The sequence below is a fragment of the Biomphalaria glabrata genome, chromosome 1, assembly GCF_947242115.1.
Source record: "Biomphalaria glabrata chromosome 1, xgBioGlab47.1, whole genome shotgun sequence".
Taxonomy (NCBI): Eukaryota; Metazoa; Mollusca; class Gastropoda; family Planorbidae; genus Biomphalaria; species Biomphalaria glabrata.
Window position 1 is genome coordinate 2,797,484 of NC_074711.1, and position 18,297 is coordinate 2,815,780.

The 18,297-nt window shown below is 34.3% G+C and overlaps 2 protein-coding genes across 4 annotated transcripts in view; one reads left to right on the forward strand and one right to left on the reverse strand.

Annotated features, from left to right (window-relative positions):
- The window catches only part of LOC106067245 (adenylate cyclase type 1-like), a 160,345-nt gene that overhangs the window by 131,443 nt on the left and 10,605 nt on the right, over positions 1-18,297 (forward strand). For all 3 annotated transcript variants that reach the window (XM_056004566.1, XM_056004632.1, XM_056004706.1), the window contains 12 exons: positions 1,673-1,814; positions 2,445-2,525; positions 3,464-3,565; positions 8,784-8,879; positions 9,567-9,820; positions 10,605-10,725; positions 12,894-13,013; positions 14,425-14,571; positions 14,929-15,027; positions 15,162-15,279; positions 16,807-16,931; positions 17,482-17,675. In XM_056004566.1, coding sequence (XP_055860541.1) covers positions 1,673-1,814; positions 2,445-2,525; positions 3,464-3,565; positions 8,784-8,879; positions 9,567-9,820; positions 10,605-10,725; positions 12,894-13,013; positions 14,425-14,571; positions 14,929-15,027; positions 15,162-15,279; positions 16,807-16,931; positions 17,482-17,675 — 1,599 coding nt within the window. The remainder of the gene's footprint in view (positions 1-1,672; positions 1,815-2,444; positions 2,526-3,463; positions 3,566-8,783; positions 8,880-9,566; positions 9,821-10,604; positions 10,726-12,893; positions 13,014-14,424; positions 14,572-14,928; positions 15,028-15,161; positions 15,280-16,806; positions 16,932-17,481; positions 17,676-18,297) is intronic.
- On the reverse strand, positions 5,154-8,688 carry LOC129922034 (uncharacterized). Its single transcript, XM_056006058.1, has 2 exons — positions 6,999-8,688; positions 5,154-6,841 (listed from the first exon to the last, which is right to left on the reverse strand). Exons 1-2 carry the CDS (start codon positions 8,053-8,055, stop codon positions 5,901-5,903), a joined length of 1,998 nt encoding a protein of 665 aa, XP_055862033.1. The 5' UTR covers positions 8,056-8,688; the 3' UTR covers positions 5,154-5,900.

Sequence of the window (18,297 nt, forward strand, 5' to 3'; positions counted from 1 at the left end):
AAAGGAGGGAGGGGGGATAAAAGGTTGGTGATCAGTGTGAATAGTGGATCTTGCAGGTGCCGGATATTGCCAGGCATAGCCTGAACATATAATGAACCTGCTATCCGCAGAAGAGCTGTACAAAGATGCAGCCATGAAAAGGATGTTATTATCTTATGGTTAGATCTGTATGCAAAACTTATATTTGATTAAATGAATTTTAAATTCCAGTAAGTTATGCATTGTTGATTAGGAGTAGCCCATGGTACTTGTTAGTAGTCTTAAGGTAACTGTGTGGAAGGACACTATGACTGGTTCAAAGTTGTAATAGTTCAAAGTTCAGTTTATGAAAAGGGGTGGGGTGGAGGGGAAAATCCGGGAAGGAAAAACATCATGTTCTTGAACCCGGACCCACTGGTATTTAGTTATGTCAGTGAGTAATCTACCATTTTTTTTTTGTTTTTTTTTTATATTGTTACTGATGTCATAACAATTAGCTTTAAGATTTGTAATTGATTTCCAAACAAAAGCAAAAAAATTATCTTATAACAAAAAGTGTTAGAAGTGTTTTTTAGCGGCCCCCGAAAGGGGAAAAGACGCCATTAGTTTTTGTGTGGAATGTCTGTCCGTCCGTCCGTCAGTCTCGTTAAGATCTCGTAAACTAGAAAAGATATTGAAAATACGACATCATGATATTTTAGACCTTTCAAAGTTCTGATGTAATGGCTACTTTTTTCTTTTCTGAAAGTGAAAATATTAATTTTTAAAATCAACTATCAAAAAGTTTTTTCATAAAAATACACTATTTTTACAACTATTCACTGTTAATAGTAACAAACACAGGAAGCAATTTAGTAAGGCAGATATATTTTTATTATATTTTTAACACATTTATGTTTTACATTTTTTTGTCAAAAATTTTTTTTTTTACAAATGTATTGCTAAGTTATGTAATTGCTGTCATACTAACTACCACATTTACAAAAAAAAATGGTTACTATTTTTTTCAAAGAGAAACAACTATTTAATATGCATATACATGGAACATAATTTAAAACAACAATTAATAAGTAGTTTTACATCTTATCACGTGCTGAACTGGAAGTATCATGCCATTGAATGAGGCTTTGGCCCTATACAAAACAATTAGATCAGTAAGATAATCATAATATGAAATCAGTTAGGCCAGGTTCACATCTAACTTCACCTTCACTTTCACCTGTCCCTTGTTTTGCTGGACCGCTAGGGCAAAACACAAGATCTGTCAAACTTCTTGCTCCATTCTTCTCTGTCATTTGCCTTTGATCAAATTTCATTTTTTGATATTCTTTCTGATAATATTGAAACCAGTCTTTTTACCTGCCTGGCTGGACCACTTCGACGGCCGATTTTGAATTTGTGTTTCCACACAAACTGCTCATGTTACCTTGTTTTAAATATTTTAATTGCATTAGAATAATGCATCTTTCATGCTATGGCTTTCTCAGTGCGCTTTGGTCCAATCTCTCTTGTGGACCTGTGGGGGAAGGGGGCATCAGCAAATACAACTCTGCTCGAGTTGGTTTCGAACTCTAGCCTCTTTGGTAGGTAGCCCAGCGGTTTATGCATCTCATCCATACATCTCAGAGTTCAGTTAGATTTATGAGAAGGTACAGCATCTGAATGTGTTGATGGTGACTTTTTGTGCTTCCAGACAGGAGATGGCTGAGTCACCTACAGACAGGGTTAACAAATACCTGGCCCAGGCGTTGACTGCCAGGAGTATAGAGCGGGAAAAGTCTAACAATATTCACTTCCTCACTTTGAGTTTCACCAACCGTGACAAAGAAATGGGGGTGAGTTTCAATTTAGGAATGCTCCAAGTTCAAATCTAGAAAGGGGTGCTATTAAAAATCTAGGCATTGGGTGAGTTAAAAACTGGGATGGGAAATAGTTCAACTTTAGGAACAGCGAGAATGGGGACGCATATTCTAGTTCAAATCTATGAATGGGCCAATATATATCTAGCAATGGGTTAAGTTCAAATCTGGGAATGGGGTGATTTAAATCCTGGAATGGAATAATTTTGATTGGAAATAGTTTAAATCTGGGAATAGGCCCTATTCTGAATAGGGTACGTTTAAAACTGGGATTAAAAATAGTTGAACTTTCAAAATTACGTGATATAAATCTTGAAATAAGATAAATTCAAATCTAGGAATGGGGGGAATTAAATATTGGAATTGGGTTAGTTGAAATCTATGAATGGGGCGATATATATCTAAGAATGGGATATGTTCAGATCTAGAAATGGGGTGATTTAATCCTGAAATACGTTGGAATCTCTGATTTAAAATAGTTTAAATCTAGGAATGGGGTGATTTTAATCATTAAACGATATAATTTGCAAATCCGGCAATAAATAATTATTAAGTAGTTAATGAACATAAATGTTCACTGCAATAATTTTGTGATTTCCTCTTCAGTATCAAGCTACAGAAGACATTGCTTTTGGCTGTAGTTTGGTCTGTACTTTGGTTATGATGGTGCTGATGGTTGCCTTACAGGTAAGTTAGATAACTCTCTCACATCTTCTGCGGGCACGAGCTGTTGTCAAAACGTTTATCGTACATCTATATCTAAATGTATAAATATTCTGGTAAATGGATGGCATGGATAAGGAGTCGACTGGTTGTGTTACATAGACATAGTGACTAAGATACCAACGCTTCAGAGACACCCTCAAAGCTTCTCTGATAGCGTTCAGCATTGACCCAGCCACCTGGGAGACAGACGCACATGACAGAGCATCATGGTGTCGCGCTGTGAAAACTGGCGCACAAATTGCTGAGGAAAAGAGAACAGCGCTGGCAAAAGAAAAGCAAGGCCTATGACGGGTAGCTCCAGCTGGAATAACCTGCCCAGTGTGCGGCCGAACATTCCGGGCTCACATAGGTCTCAACAGCCACATAAGGAGGCACATTACCCCAGTGCCAAGCCCTCAGCTCCCTGGATGACAAAAGTGGTCATCATCGAACCACGATGGACGAACTATACAAGATACAACATACTGTCCAAGACATGGACATAGTGACTAAGACATAGTCAGGGATCTAATTTAATGGAAGCCCCGGAGAAGCATTTTTTTGTGGCAGCCCCAACAATTTTTCGAAATCTTTAATAAAGATCCACTTATGAATGAAAATATTTATATCTAAAAACTTGCTTTATTTTAAAAGAAATAAATAGAGTTCTTGTACATTTAATCTCACATTCCTTTAAAAAAATATGCATGGCCGGATTTAAAAACAGCTTCGGATTTATGACAGTGTGTCTAACAAGTGCTTTACATTCCACAAAAAAAACGTTTACTTTTTAAAACTAAAATATGCCCTGTCTTAAATCCGGCCCTGCTTAGTGTCCAAAACATAGACGTAGTGTATAATGTCTATATCTTGGATCTAATGTCTACGTCTTTTAATACCATTTCCTTTGTGTTCCCCAGGTGGTCATTTTACCCAGGACTTACCTTCTTCTGATGTTGTTTATCATTGCTTTTGCCTGGCCTTCCACTGTACTTATATTTATACTGGGCACAAAGCTCAAGGTCAGTACTTTTTGCTATTTTAACGCTGGTCAGTTTTATTAATGTATGCGACTAATAACTTGGTCACCATGACAGGGTAGAAAAAATATTGGATTACTATTCATATAGGAATATTGACAGAACACTTTGTGTCCACAAAAACCTAAAAGTGTCGCACATTGAAGGACTATTAGTTGCGTTCAGATTTTAAATAGAATTGTTTATAACATTAACAAGTCACTTGTCATTTGAATGATTTGTGACTTGATTGACTTGTGACTTGATTGACTTGTGACTTGATTGACTTGTGACTTGATTGACTTGTCAGTTGATTAACTTGTTACTTGATTGACTTGTCACTTGATTGACTTGTCACTTGATTGACTTGTCACTTGACTGACTTGTCACTTGATTGACTTGTCACTTGATTGACGTGTCACTTGACTGACTTGTCACCTGACTGACTTGTCACTTGATTGACTTGTGACTTGATTGACTTGTCAGTTGATTAACTTGTCACTTGATTGACTTGTGACTTGATTGACTTGTGACTTGATTGACTTGTCACTTGACTGACTTGTCACTTGATTGACTTGTCACTTGATTGACGTGTCACTTGAGTGACTTGTCACCTGACTGACTTGTCACTTGACTGACTTGTCACCTGACTGACTTGTCACTTGATTATTTGTCATAGGAAACCATGTGCTGGACTTGTGCAACTTATTTCTGTCTTGTTTACACACTAACTATTTGAACCAGGACATCACCCCCTCAGGATCGTGTAATTTAGCCCAAACTTATGAAAATAATTGTTACACCACCAAATATCCAAGATTTCTGCTCAGCTAAAGTTTGGTGAAAATTTAGAGTTTGCTGGCGTTGTTTTATTATTTTTAAAATCCATAACCAATATAGGCCTTAAAATACGCAGCAAATTGTGCTCTGTCTTTCAACCTAACAAAAGAATCTTTACACATATAGAAAAAAAAATAACTGCACTGGAATTTAACATTAGACAAAGATAAAGGCACATTCCTCATCCCATGTGCTAGGACAAATTTGTACAAATACTCCTTCTTCCCTAGTGCTATTAGAGCATGGAATGGGTTGCCTGAGCTAGCCAGGAAAACCAGTGACTTGGCAGAGTTTAAGTCATTGGTTAATATGCATGACTAAATATATGACGCGTAGGACGTAATCATCTTCTTTTTTGAAGTAACGTCTGTGTTATATAAGCTAAGATAAGATAAGACAAAAGAAAATGTTTTCAAATTTACCCTGAATTTTAGTCGGGCATGTCAATTAGAGGCAAACTGAGTCAGTGGTTTTACTAGATGATTCATTTTCAGACATTCCATGCTTTATAAAAACGAGGGGGAAGTATTGAAGATTGCTGTGAAATGTTACCTCTGTTTATATGTGTGTTTGTCATTTGTATGTAGAGTTATTCCCCTTTGGCTAGACGGTTCATATCTCTTTGTTGTGTGTAGCCTGTGTACAGTGAGAGTGTGTGTTTAAGAGTCTGATGTACCCAGCGTCTTGGCGTCGCTTATTGAGTTCAGTGTTCTATAGTTTTATATAAAGCTTATTAGCGTATCATTATTTAAGGGGAGGTATCCCTGAAAATCTTATTTTTCTTATTTCTGAAGCTAGGCCTTTGAAATTTGTTATGGTAACATATAATGATATTCTAAAATAAATAATGCTAAAAAAAAAGTTGTTTGAATGATGGTTGCCATGGTAACGGCGGCCATATTGTTTATTGTATACAAATTAAAACTCTGAATTTTGTAAAAACTATTGATCAAAATTACATGAAATTGAATTTAAAGATAAGAGAAATGGATCCTCTAAATTGGTACAACGTCAGAATTAAAGATTTAAGTATGTTTTTTTTTTTACAAATTTTTGAATTTTTAGTTATATTTTAGGCATAAAAAACAGGATAAATATTAATTAAAATTACTTTAAAAAAAAAAGTAAATAAAAGTTTGAAAAAAACTCATTGTACGAGTAAAGTAAATGATGTCCTTAAGAAGTGTTTCAAATTTCATTGAAATCTATCAAGTAGTTTAGGAGAAATTCCTAGTAAGGCATAATGATATGTGCAAAAAGTAACATTTTGAGAAAAATGAGTTTAAAGTATAGATTTGAAAACTTAGTAAAAAGTATTAAAAAGTTTCACAAAAATTCATTATACAAGTAAGGTATATCATGTCTAGAACAAGTGTTTCAAATTTCATTAAAATCAAACAATTAGTTTAGGAGAAATCATGTGTACAGCTAAATGACCTACGTGAAATTTATATTTGTTGATTTCTGAAAAAAGAAGAAAAAGCAGAAAAAAAAACAGCTAAAACTGTCCTGCTTCATAAGTAGGTCCCTCTGCATCTCTTAACTCAAGTTCCCTTCGAGCTTTTGCATCTTTCCTCATCTGGAGTCGTCTCATGACCACTTTACTTTTTTTATACGCCGACCCACTTAATCGTTGATTCTGTCGACTCAAACCAAGACGATGGGCATGAAACGTGTTTTTGCAGAACAGAATATTTTTCATTATTTTTGAAGCAGCAAATCCAAAGTTAAAGTCATAAATAGAGGATATCACTGAAAATGTTACCTTGTTCCAAGAAGAAAATTTCTTTTTATCACAAGTACTCCAAATCTTGGAATGCAAAGACTCGTTGGCGTTTTGGGTAGCACCTAGCAAACAACGTTGTAAGAGGGCTGGCTCGGAGAGGCGTTTATATATTGGTTTTAAGTGGTCAGCTAGTAGCTTATAATTTAGAGGAGTGCAGAGAAGCTTGCTATGTGGACCAGGAGTCTCATTTTTAGCAACAGCAGCATTGTAGAAGCACCACGAGCCAGATCCAGTTGGACACAATTGATGTTTCGGTGATTTGTCAGTTGACAAGCAATGATAAAGAGATGCCATTATAGCTTTCTGCATATCAGAAACATTTTTATGCTTTCTAATGGCTCTAGAGTAATAAAGTGTTAACTTTTTTATAGTGTTTTGAGTTAGTTTACCATGCCCTTTGCCTCCAAGAGAAGTACCTTTTTTGCTACAATCAGCAACTAAATTTCGAAGTGCAGATCCCATCCTTTTACCAACATGGTTGACACATTCTTCTTTTACTATGGGAATGTCACCATAAGGTTTAAGTTCAGTTACTCTTTTGAAAGATTTAGCATCTCCATCAGATAACATTGATGTGTAGCGAAGCTTAAATTTTGTAACTGACCTCAGCCATAATACCTCTGCGGCATGTGTTTCCATCATAGCTGATGAACCTGTAAATATAAAGAAAATCAAACAGTTTAGAAACTTGTTAATATTATTTAGTGAATCTACAAAAAAAGCAAAGCTAATAAAAATTTAGCGAAGAGAATTTAAAAACTATACACAAAGACTTGATAGAAGTGTAAATTATATTTAATAGACCCTCACCTGTGTAGTTGATTTCACAAAAAGGCTTGTGTGTTTCAAACCATTCTGAATACTGTGATGGGGATTTTTCTTTAATCTTTCTGCCAGTGGTTTGACAGACCAAACAAAATGTTGAAACTATGTGGAAATCCAAAACATATCCTGTTAACACATCAACAACACATCCAATTCCAATATGTGAAGTGTGTCCTCTGGTTAGCCACGAGCCATCATATGAGACATCAATATCAATGATATCTTCTTCGTTTATAGAAACTCCACTTTCCTCCGCATGCTTTCGACGAATAAGGTCAACAGTTTTAAGTTCTAGGGCCTGTCGGATATCATCACCTTTATTGTAAATTAGTTTAGTAATATTTAGAAAGTTTTTTTTACACATTCCAGGTATGTCTAAATGTTCACACAGTTTGTTAAATGTGTAGGAACCTAATCCACATAAGATTGATGATAGAACTGCAGAATTGTTAACAGAATATCTTTTATTTTCTTTAGAATAACCTGATGTATGGTTGCTACTTACAACTGTCCTGCATGTTTCACAGTTAATGCTAAGTTTAACAGACAGGCCTTTGCGACATTTTTCATCAGAATTTAATTTTAATGAAGACTTATTGCAGCCAGGACAAAGTAAAGGCTGTATAAGGGCCTGAAGTTGGTCAAATTCAACTATTGTTCTGTTAGTGTGTGGAGTGGTGGATATTAAATTATCAACATCTAATTTGGGAATGTCAATAATTTTACTTTTACTCCTGGTATTGAGATCTAAATGAAGTTTACTAGACTTAGATCTAGATGCCAATGCCTCACTTTTATTGGCTTCGGTAGACACATTCTCAATTTCAACTGCTGCCGTAATATTATGTCCAGAAGATGAATCAGATCTAGATCTAGTTGGGCTAGGTGTTGATGAAGATATAGACCTAGAACTTGTTGTGGAAGTACTAGATTTATCTAGATCGACTAGAGTCTTAGATTTACCAGTAACTCTTTCTAGATCTAATTTGCGACTCATTCGAGCTTGCTTCAATTGAGCTAGCCTTTTGTTGAGTCTAGCCATTTATAAAAAACAAGGTGAAGCAGATCTAGAATATTTGATGAATAAAAAAAGAAATATATATACTGTAACTGTTGAATAAATAAGAAAATGCACACATGAACAGAAAAGAAAGTCAACGTGTAGACTTCGCCATTGAAAAAAAGTCTATTATCGATAGTCGGAAATAACAAAAGTAGTTACGGGGATTCCGACCACGGGGGCAAAATCAACCAATGGCGTTTCTTTATTTATTAGCAAGGCTAAAAATAATCTAATTTGCTTCAAAAGTTGACCGAAGATTTCCGATCATTACCGAAATTGAATGAAACATAGAGCGAAAACGAGGCGTCTTTATAAAACTAGAGATCGTGAGGAAAAAAACCATACCAAACATCGATAGTCAAACAATGATTTGCTTATAATAGAGATGGCGTAACCAAGGGCCATTTTTGTACTTTTCAAGAAATTTTATAAAAATTTTGTCTCATAGGCCTTACAAAAACAACATAAAACATGTTTTAGACACAGATTTAAGCAATAAAAATGATTGTAATGTAATGAAAAATGGTTGATCTACTTAATTATGTTATTAGTTAAAAATCGATATCCTAGACCTAAAACTCGATTTTCTCTAGGGATACCTCCCCTTAAAGCTAACAACCTAGATCTTAAAATATTGTATTATTTAAGAATCGGGTTGTATTTTTTTTTCTTTTTATTTATTTCTTTATCAATCGTGACTTTTCCAGTGCACTAATATTAATCTAAGCAAATGGTCCCGGCTTAGAGTGTTTCTCACATTGACTACTGTATTTATCCCGTATCTAATGGTACAAGTCAACGTAGTAAGTATTATTTTGTTGTAATGCAAACAATGAAATAAATATGTTATAAATAATTTACATAGACCATAAGTTCGAACTACAAATAAATAATATAAGGTAGATAACCAAAAGTTTGTTTGTCATTTAAACTTCAGGGATGTAATGATCTCCCTCTATGCTTGATTTATTTATATTAATATTCTTATCATTAAATTTTGTATGCCAGGCAATTATAATTAATTTTATTAATTTATTAATATATTCATTAAGCACCAAAAAGTACGTTGAAGTTGCTTATAGTATTCAGAACGTGTATCCTTTGATTACATAATGAAATATACAAAAAGTATGCACAAGCATGTAAACCATTTTAAATTAAAGGGAGGTGACAAGGGAGATTATTTTAATTTTGAATTTTCAATATGATAGGACCAATGACAAACAGAACTATGCTGGACAGTGGGTAGATTTGAACAATATTTTAGAAAATGTTGTGTAAGCCTATAAGCGTACACATTTGTTTATGTAGAGAGAGTAGACTAAAGTTTTTGTGTGAGATGCAAACAGTGAGTGAAACTGAGCCAGAGAAATGGGTCTACACCTTCTCTTTTTATCATTTTGTTAAAAACTAAAATTTTGATAAAAACTAAAATTTTGTTAAAAACTTTATGTTAATGAATCAATTATATAATTTTTTTTTTTTGTTAGCTGTGTTGCAGTGGTGGCCAAGGGTTGGGTTTCCTTGACAGTCTGACGAGGATGAACCAAGACAGGCATTTGACCTGCAGTGACCCCAGCTACATTGTCCTGTCTGGCATCATGTGCTTCTTCCTGCTGAGCCTGTTCATCAAGGTCAACTCTCTGGTCAAGATCTTCTGTATGGTCGTTTTCTGTGCTGGACACATCTTGGTGATGGAATACACGCACAAAAATCTTTTTGTTCAGTTTGACGACATTACACAGTAAGCTGGTCATGTGACCCTCTTTTATACAATGATACATAACTCAGCAGTATAAACATATTTATAAAACATAATTGGATTAATTAAGAGTTTTAAAAAAAAATATCATTACTCTTCAAACTGAATACATTACTCCTTTTAAGATAAACATAGAGTTGAAGCTAGGTGCTGAAACAAATGTGATACATACATATATTAAACATAAATGAATAACAGCACCAGGGACCAAGTTTTTAAGAGAGAAAGTAGTGAATTAAAATGCTACGAAAATAAAGGCATGCGCCGGCCGAGGCTCGAACCTGTGACTCCGGATTCGACACCACCGCCTAGCGATAACTCACCAAGCGAAATTAACCTCTAGACCATCGGAATGTCAAAAAAAAACATATTTCTGATCCAGAGTCATTTCGCCTGTATGCAAATTACCACCCCAGTGGTTAAAGGTCACAAGCCCCAGCCCTTATTTTCGTAGCATGTTATGGGGTGTGTGTATGTTTGTGTGTTTCTATGGCGACGGTGGGAAGAAGTTAGCGATTGGTTCTGAAAGATGCATGATAGGGGGCATTGTCGTCATGGGTCTCAGTTAGGACAGACGACTCCAGAACGCCAGACTGAAAAGAAGTGTTATTGTAGAGAGTTGGTATGCGGACCCCTCTGTCTTCTCTCCACATTGCAGAAATCCTTAAAATTTGTATACAAGACGCATAAAAAGTTTATTTTAGTATCTAAAATGAAAGGTGTAATATAATTTGAATATAAGTTTATTGTAGACCTTTTATTTCAGTGCCTTGATGCCAACTGATGTGAATGGGATTTTAGCTTTCATTATGTTTTTATTGGGATTCTCACTCCAGAACAGAGAACAAGAATGGACACTTCGGCTGGACTATTTGTGGAAATCACAGGTCAGTCACAATTTCTATGATTTACAGCATCACCAATAAAAAAAAAAAATTTAATTCTTTTTTTATCTTAGAAAATGCAGACATTACTTCAAAAAAGAAGATGATTACGTCCTACATGTCATGCATGTTAACCAATGACATAAATTCTGCCAAGTCATTGGTTTTCCTGGCTAGCTCAGGCAACCCATTCCATGCTCTATTAGCACTAGGGAAGAAGGAGCATTTGTACAAATTTGTCCTAGCATATTGTGAGTTACTCTCTAGATAAAAATAAAAATTAGTCCTTGAGGACTCTATATTTGTGTTAAATCCAGTTAAGGCTTCAATCTTCTCTTGTCAGTTGTTTCATGAGTTGAATCAAATTGTTTAACATGCTATTGAAATTTTAAATTCATAAAAGGTTAATGCTGAGTACTACAACTGAGTACAACAACAATAACACTCTATGTACAAAAGCACTTTAAGATTTCAAAACAATAAACTATTCAGAAGACCAAACCCTTGCCATGTAATAAACATTCCATTCTTATAGTAAGTACAAAAAATCAATTACTTTCAGATATCATCCGGACTCAAACCCTGCCTCTCGACACCCCTTGCTGGAGATTTGGGCTAGGATGTAATAATCTTCAATTCTGAAGAAACATCCAAAACATTTAAAACAGACTCAGGCACACTTAAACATAAATACAATACATGCTTATGGATGTAGCAAAAATTTACATTAATTCATTCATTTAAAATAAATATTTATATGAATAAAAAAGGTTTTCACACTGCCCAACCCTAAATATATTTGTACATTTAAAATAATATATGATTTTGTATTTACAGTTTAAATTGGTGAGTGATAATTTGCATACAGATTAATATTAAATATTTCCATATGTAGCATGACTAACAACTGACCGAGTCATGTAATTTTATGCCTGTTCCATTCTGAGGTCTATCAAATTTATTATGTTCTGGAAGTAGGTTACATTAACTATATCTCTGTTCTACTGTACAAACATTCACTTGCAACCAAATATATTATTTAATCAATTATGTAAGATATCTTTACGGCATGTATATGATGTTTTAACAAATATAAATGCTTTACATTCTAAGTAATAAATAGTATTATGAAATATGAATTTAATGCAGATAACCAATACTATGGTATTTGTTGCATACTCCAGCGACTATGTTTTTCTTGGTTATAAATTACTAAAATCGTATGTTTATATTCTCTCGTGTTTCTTGCATCTAGGTCAGTTTCTCCAGGGACTATATTTTCCATGCTTAGCAATTCTTATAATGATATGCTCTCATTCTCTCATGTTTGTTGCATCACTTTAAGTTGGCAACTCAATGGCTGTTACAAAAGCTCTTAAACTGATCGTAAAATAAGAATGCCAGCCTAGTTGTTCTTGTAACTATTTCTCAAATATTTCTAAACTCATTCAAATGTTTTCTAAACCTCACTGGTATTTTTACGAGAGTAGATTTTCATTTTTTATTTTAAATCTACAAGTGCAGTCATTAAAAAAAAAGCATTCATAAAAAACATTCAAACAGTTAAATTACAATATTTATAATTTGAACACATAATTCTTATTTATTTTACTTTATATAACTTTGCTCGTTTAGTTCATGATAACGGCATACATCCATCTTTAAAAGATATCATAATTTATGCCCAATAATTTGAATAGGTTTATCCTTGTCCTAAAAAAGTAATTTTAACAATAATACAATTGGTAAAGTTGTCTTGTTTCAACTTAAGTTTCTGTTGCATCCAATATTGTTTGTATACTGTGTACTTACTTCTTTGTCATTTGCTATAGTCACTGATAACTGGAAACACAAATTACCAAAAGTTTTTTCAAGTTGTTTACTAACAAAATTTAGGTCCTGTTCCTATTAATAATCTGTAGATGATATAAAGTTTTAGTTTACTAAGCAATGACATTTTATGGCACTATATGGCAGAATAGTTCAGAATTTAGAATATAATTTTACAAATCTTCCATTACAAATTGAAAGCCCAATTTATGTGGTTTGATATTAAGTTTTTTTAATTATATTTTTCTGACTAGAGTTTTCTTGCAGTGCTTTGTTGTTTGGTTTCTGTTGTTTAACTGACTGTTCATTTTTTTATGACACATTTTTGGTTTACATCACAGGCCACTGAGGAGAAATCTGGTATGCAGGAACTTCAAAGACAAAACTCTAGAATATTGTGTAACTTGCTGCCTGAGCATGTAGCCAACCATTTTTTACATCTTCAGTCAAGCAGCCACATGGTAAGCATCCTTAACTGAACTGTGGAATAGCTGGGAATAATCATTTGAGCAATTATACTTAGTGTAGTCTTAATTTTGCTTTGATTTACAAGTTTTGGACATTCCATAACAAAAAAATGATTATTACATCCTCACACAAACGTCCTACAGGATGGCGGCAGCTGTGTTTGAGCTGCGGTAAATCGAGACCATAGTCAGAAGCACATTTCACATAGCCATGGTGCATGCAGCAACCTTGAATCAATAACATTAATCTTATCTGAGGTCCAATAATTTATTTAAAACTATCATGAAATAGAAGTTGAGTCAAACTAGGATATAAACTATTAGAATGCTTTTGTTTTTGTTTTACATATTGCAGATGTTCCCTCAGATTTGAAGACCATTACATCTTTGCCCTAACCTCCAATCAGACTATTACATACTTGCCCTAAACTCTCATCAGACTAATACATACTTGCCCTAAACTCCCATCAGACTATTACATACATGCCAAAAACTCCCATCAGACTATTACATACTTAAACTATTACATACTTGCCCAAAACTCCCATCAGACTATTACATACTTGCCCAAAACTCCCACCAGACTATTACATACTTGCCCAAAACTCCCATCAGACTATTACATACTTGCCCAAACCTCCCATCAGACTTTTACATACTTGCCCTAAACTCCCATCAGACTATTACATACTTGCCCTAAACTCCCATCAGACTATTACATACATGCCCTAAACTCCCATCAGACTATTACATACTTAAACTATTACATACTTGCCCAAAACTCCCATCAGACTATTACATACTTGCCCAAATCTCCCATCAGACTATTACATACTTAAACTATTACATACTTGTCCAAAACTCCCATCAGACTATTACATACTTGCCCTAAACTCCCATCAGACTTTTACATACTTGCCCTAAACTCCCATCAGACTATTACATACTTGCCCAAACCTCCCATCAGACTATTACATACTTGCCCAAAACTCCCATCAGACTATTACATACTTGCCCAAAACTCCCATCAGACTATTACATACTTGCCCAAAACTCCCATCAGACTATTACATACTTGCCCAAACCTCCCATCAGACTATTACATACTTGCCCAAACCTCCCATCAGACTATTACATCTTTTCTAGACTGTGAAGAATGGTGGAGGGCCGAGTTCGAACTCGACACAGTCAAGAGTAGGCCTACATATCACCTGACTAGGCAGCTACCAAATGTTATGAATTTTTTATTTTGTTTTTAAATTTCAAACAAAATACAAATGCTCACTATCTACATTTGTACCACTAATATAATCATAGAACCAACTTGTTCAAATAAACAGACATGATATAGAATCTTATACAAGTAATAAAGTTGCATATTTCTGTATTCTCTCTGTATGTCTAGGAGCTGTATAGCCAACAGTACAATAAAGTGGCAGTGTTCTTTGCTTCCATACCTAATTTCTCCAACTTCTATGTAGAGTTGGCAGCAAACAATCAAGGGGTGGAGTGCCTTCGAGTCTTGAATGAAATTATTGCAGATTTTGATGAGGTATCTAATAAATGCAGGTAGATTTGTATGTTAGATCAGGTTAGCTGCTTTATAGGATAACATAAATAATTGATATCTCATCAATATAACCAATAAGTGAAACTATTTTCTTAGATATTTCATCAAATTAGTATCAGATTCATTGAAACATAAATGTTTTTAAAAAAATGTATTAATTATCCAGAACCTGAGATTTTAACTTTTTTTTTGTCAAGTAATATTTTGTTTTATATTATTTGTAATTTTTTTTTTTTTTTCATCCTTTTTTTCAAATCATTACAAATTGAAGTAATATTTCAAACATCAGTCAATTAGAAATGTTCAATATCATAACTTGTGTTTTTTTTTAATACCTAGCTTCTAGATATTCCATATTTTTTTGGTGTTGAAAAAATCAAGACAATAGGTAGCTGTTATATGGCAGCTACAGGTCTGAAGCCTACTCACTTAGTCAAAGTAAGTCAGAACAACTTTATTATTTAAGTAGTTCAATGAGATTCAAACTTCCATGCATGCTCAAAATGTTCACATCTGGCGCTTAAATCTAAACAGTAACAATAATGTTTGACCGTTGTGTCTTCTGCTTACAGGGTCGAGAAGATTCTATAGTTTATTACCTGACTATGTTGGTGGACTTTGTGATGGCCATGAAAGAAAAGTTGAAGAACATCAATGAAAATTCTTACAACAATTTTGAATTAAGAGTTGGTAAGTACTTTCTTCGGTTACATTGAATTAAGAGTTGGTTAGTACTTCCTCTGGTTACATTGAATTAAGAGTTGGTTAGTATTTCCTCTGGTTACATTGATTTAAGAGTTGGTTAGTACTTCCTCTGGTTACATTGAATTAAGAGTTGGTAAGTACTTCCTCCGGTTACATTGAATTAAGAGTTGGTAAGTACTTCCTCAGGTTACATTGAATTAAGTGTTGGTAAGCACTTCCTCCGGTTACTTTGAATTAAGAGTTGGTAAGTTCTTCCTCTGGTTACACTGTATGCTGACAGCAGGTCAATTAAAGTCACTGGAGCCCCTGGCAGGTTTTTCTTAGAGGCCTTGACCTTCTTTTCAAGATTATAATGAAAATTCACTTTATTAATGCTCCAGTAATCACATGCATATTTAGTCTCATTATCCGTCATTTAAAAATATTTCAAAGTTTTTTTATTTTTTAGAGAGCTCCTTTTGAGAGTGAACCCCTTTTGAGAGTGAACCCCATGGCATCTTCACTGTCTTCACCCCCTATTCCTTACTTTGTTACACAATTGGGGATCTATGAATAATCTTTCTCCATTCCTCTCTGTCTTTTGCCTTAACTTGAATTCTTTCAATGGCAGACGTCATCTTCCCATCTCTTTCTCTGTCTACTCTTTCTTTTCCTTAGCTTGAGATCTCAATACAGTTAAGTTTTTGACAGTGGTCAGCAGGTCATTTGTTTCTGTAGCTGGAGAGACTATTGAAATTGTGCAAACCTTTAAATACCTTGGTACTATCCTAGACAATAAACTAAATTTTATTGCAAATACTGATTATATCAGCAAAAAAGGGCAGCAAAGATTACGATTACTAAGAAATTGTCCTCATTTAATGTTAGCAAAAAGGCCTTGACTATGTTTTATCACGCTCACATCTGCAATATTTTAAGTTTCAATATCAATGCCTGGTATGGCAATCTGAGCATTAAAAATAAAAATAAACTTTATAGAATCCTAAATGCTGCTGGTAAAATCATTGGCAAAAAACAAACCCCATTTGAGCAGTTGTTTGAGACAAACATCTATAAAAAAAGCTAACAAGATCCTCGAAATAAAGAATCACCCTTTGTGTCAGGATTTTGTGATTTTACCATCACAAAAGAGATACAAGACACCGATAGCAAAGACTAACAGACTTTTGTTCCCCTGGCAATCAAATCATTAAATAAGAACAATCTGGTATAAACTTTGTCACATGTAAATTATGAGTGAGTCTGGTGTGAATGTACACCTTGGTTTCTTATAGTTATAATGTTTTTTGTTTGGTGTAATGCACAAATTGTAAGACAAATTTCCATATGGACAATAAAGATTATTATTATTATTATTATTATTATTATTAAAGGGCCCATTAGCCATTGTGATCCTTTCCTGTTGAGAATTTCCTCATTTGTCAGCACTGTCTGCTGTGTAATAAATTTAGTATTGGCTGACAGGATAAAGTGGATAAATGTATATAACAGATTCAATTTGCTTTCTTCTAGGCATCAATGTAGGTCCAGTGGTGGCTGGAGTCATCGGAGCCAGAAAACCACAATATGACATTTGGGGAAATACCGTGAATGTGGCCAGTCGTATGGAGAGTACTGGGGTCTTAGGGAAAATTCAGGTCAGTAAATACCATTTTAATCTTCATTTAAGAAATTAAAAACTATAAAGAATCTAATTTCATTGCACATTGAGAAAACTAACAGCATGAATTGTGCAGAGATTTATTATTTTTAGTCTTGATCTATTATCATCTGTTAGCGAGCACCCTAAAGGCAGCACAGAAAACCTTCTCCTAGATACCCCCCCCCCCACTGGTCCACAAATAAGATTAGACCAAAGCGCTCTGAGCATGCTATAAGCATGAAAGTAGCGCTATATAAAATCTATAATTTTTGTATTTTATTACAAATTTAATTACATGACTGATCCAAACAATTTGATACAAGTACTCTCAATATAAGCTTTGTATTTTTTAAATAAAGTTATTGAAATAATCACATTTTCTAAGCTCCTCTGTTTGTATTTTAATTTTGTTTAGCCCTTTATTTAGTTGGCATCTCTGAAGTTCAATTTATCATGTGTTCAAAATTTGCATTAGACAGACAGGCAAAGTGAGTTGATATAAGCTTTGTTAAAATACATTCCACTTTCCTATATTTATGACTTAGGTGACAGAAGAGGTTTACGCTGTATTAAAGAATGTCTTCAGTTTCGAGTGCAGAGGGAAGGTTCCAGTCAAGGGCAAAGGCGATATGATCACCTACTTTTTAAAGGACCGCATGCTTCCTCGAGACCCCAACTGTATGTATCCACCAGTCACACCCCCTGACAGTCCACATCCAAGCGGAACACCTTCTTACAGGTCAGTGATAGAACATAAGCTCATTAGTTCTGCTTGTAGAGAATATTTCAAATTTGAACAAATAACAAGAGATAAAGCCTGTTCAAAAAGTGTTGAAAAAACAAGGGAGAAGATTTTGAGTTCTTTGTTGTAAGACAAGGGAGAACACTGTCCCTTTCTTTAAATTAAGTTATGACTTAGCCGTGAATTCTATAACCTTTTTATTTACATTTTTAAAAATTTATTATAAATTCAGATATACTTTTATCTCCAATCTTGGGGCCCCAGGGATTTAACACCAGCTGCCTTCCCTTAGATCCGTCCCAGAATAAATCTGACATTCTGATGTAAATTTCATATGTAATTTGTTAGGAGAAACTAGTATGAACAAACATATATATTTTGTGAGCTATGGTATCGTATTGTAATAACTTAGGGGAGTCAACTCAACGAAGTAACGATATTAATTTACACGAAGACATCACACATACATAAACATCTGCATTGAGCACAGCATCTTCATAAGCTCTCTAGACTTGGGCGGAAATCGTTCTCCTCCCCTCTAAAGTAAATATCCTTCTTAGCCTGGTCTCTAATAGTTCTGCACTATCTTGGATGGCAGTGTGCATGGCAAGGTTATAAC

Excerpts from the sequence above, each read along its gene's own strand:
- LOC129922034 (XM_056006058.1), bottom strand. The coding sequence starts at position 8,055 with ATGGCTAGACTCAACAAAAGGCTAGCTCAATTGAAGCAAGCTCGAATG. Across the intron at positions 6,842-6,998 it reads TTGTGAAATCAACTACACAG|GTTCATCAGCTATGATGGAA; the intron begins GTGAGGGTCTAT and ends TTATATTTACAG.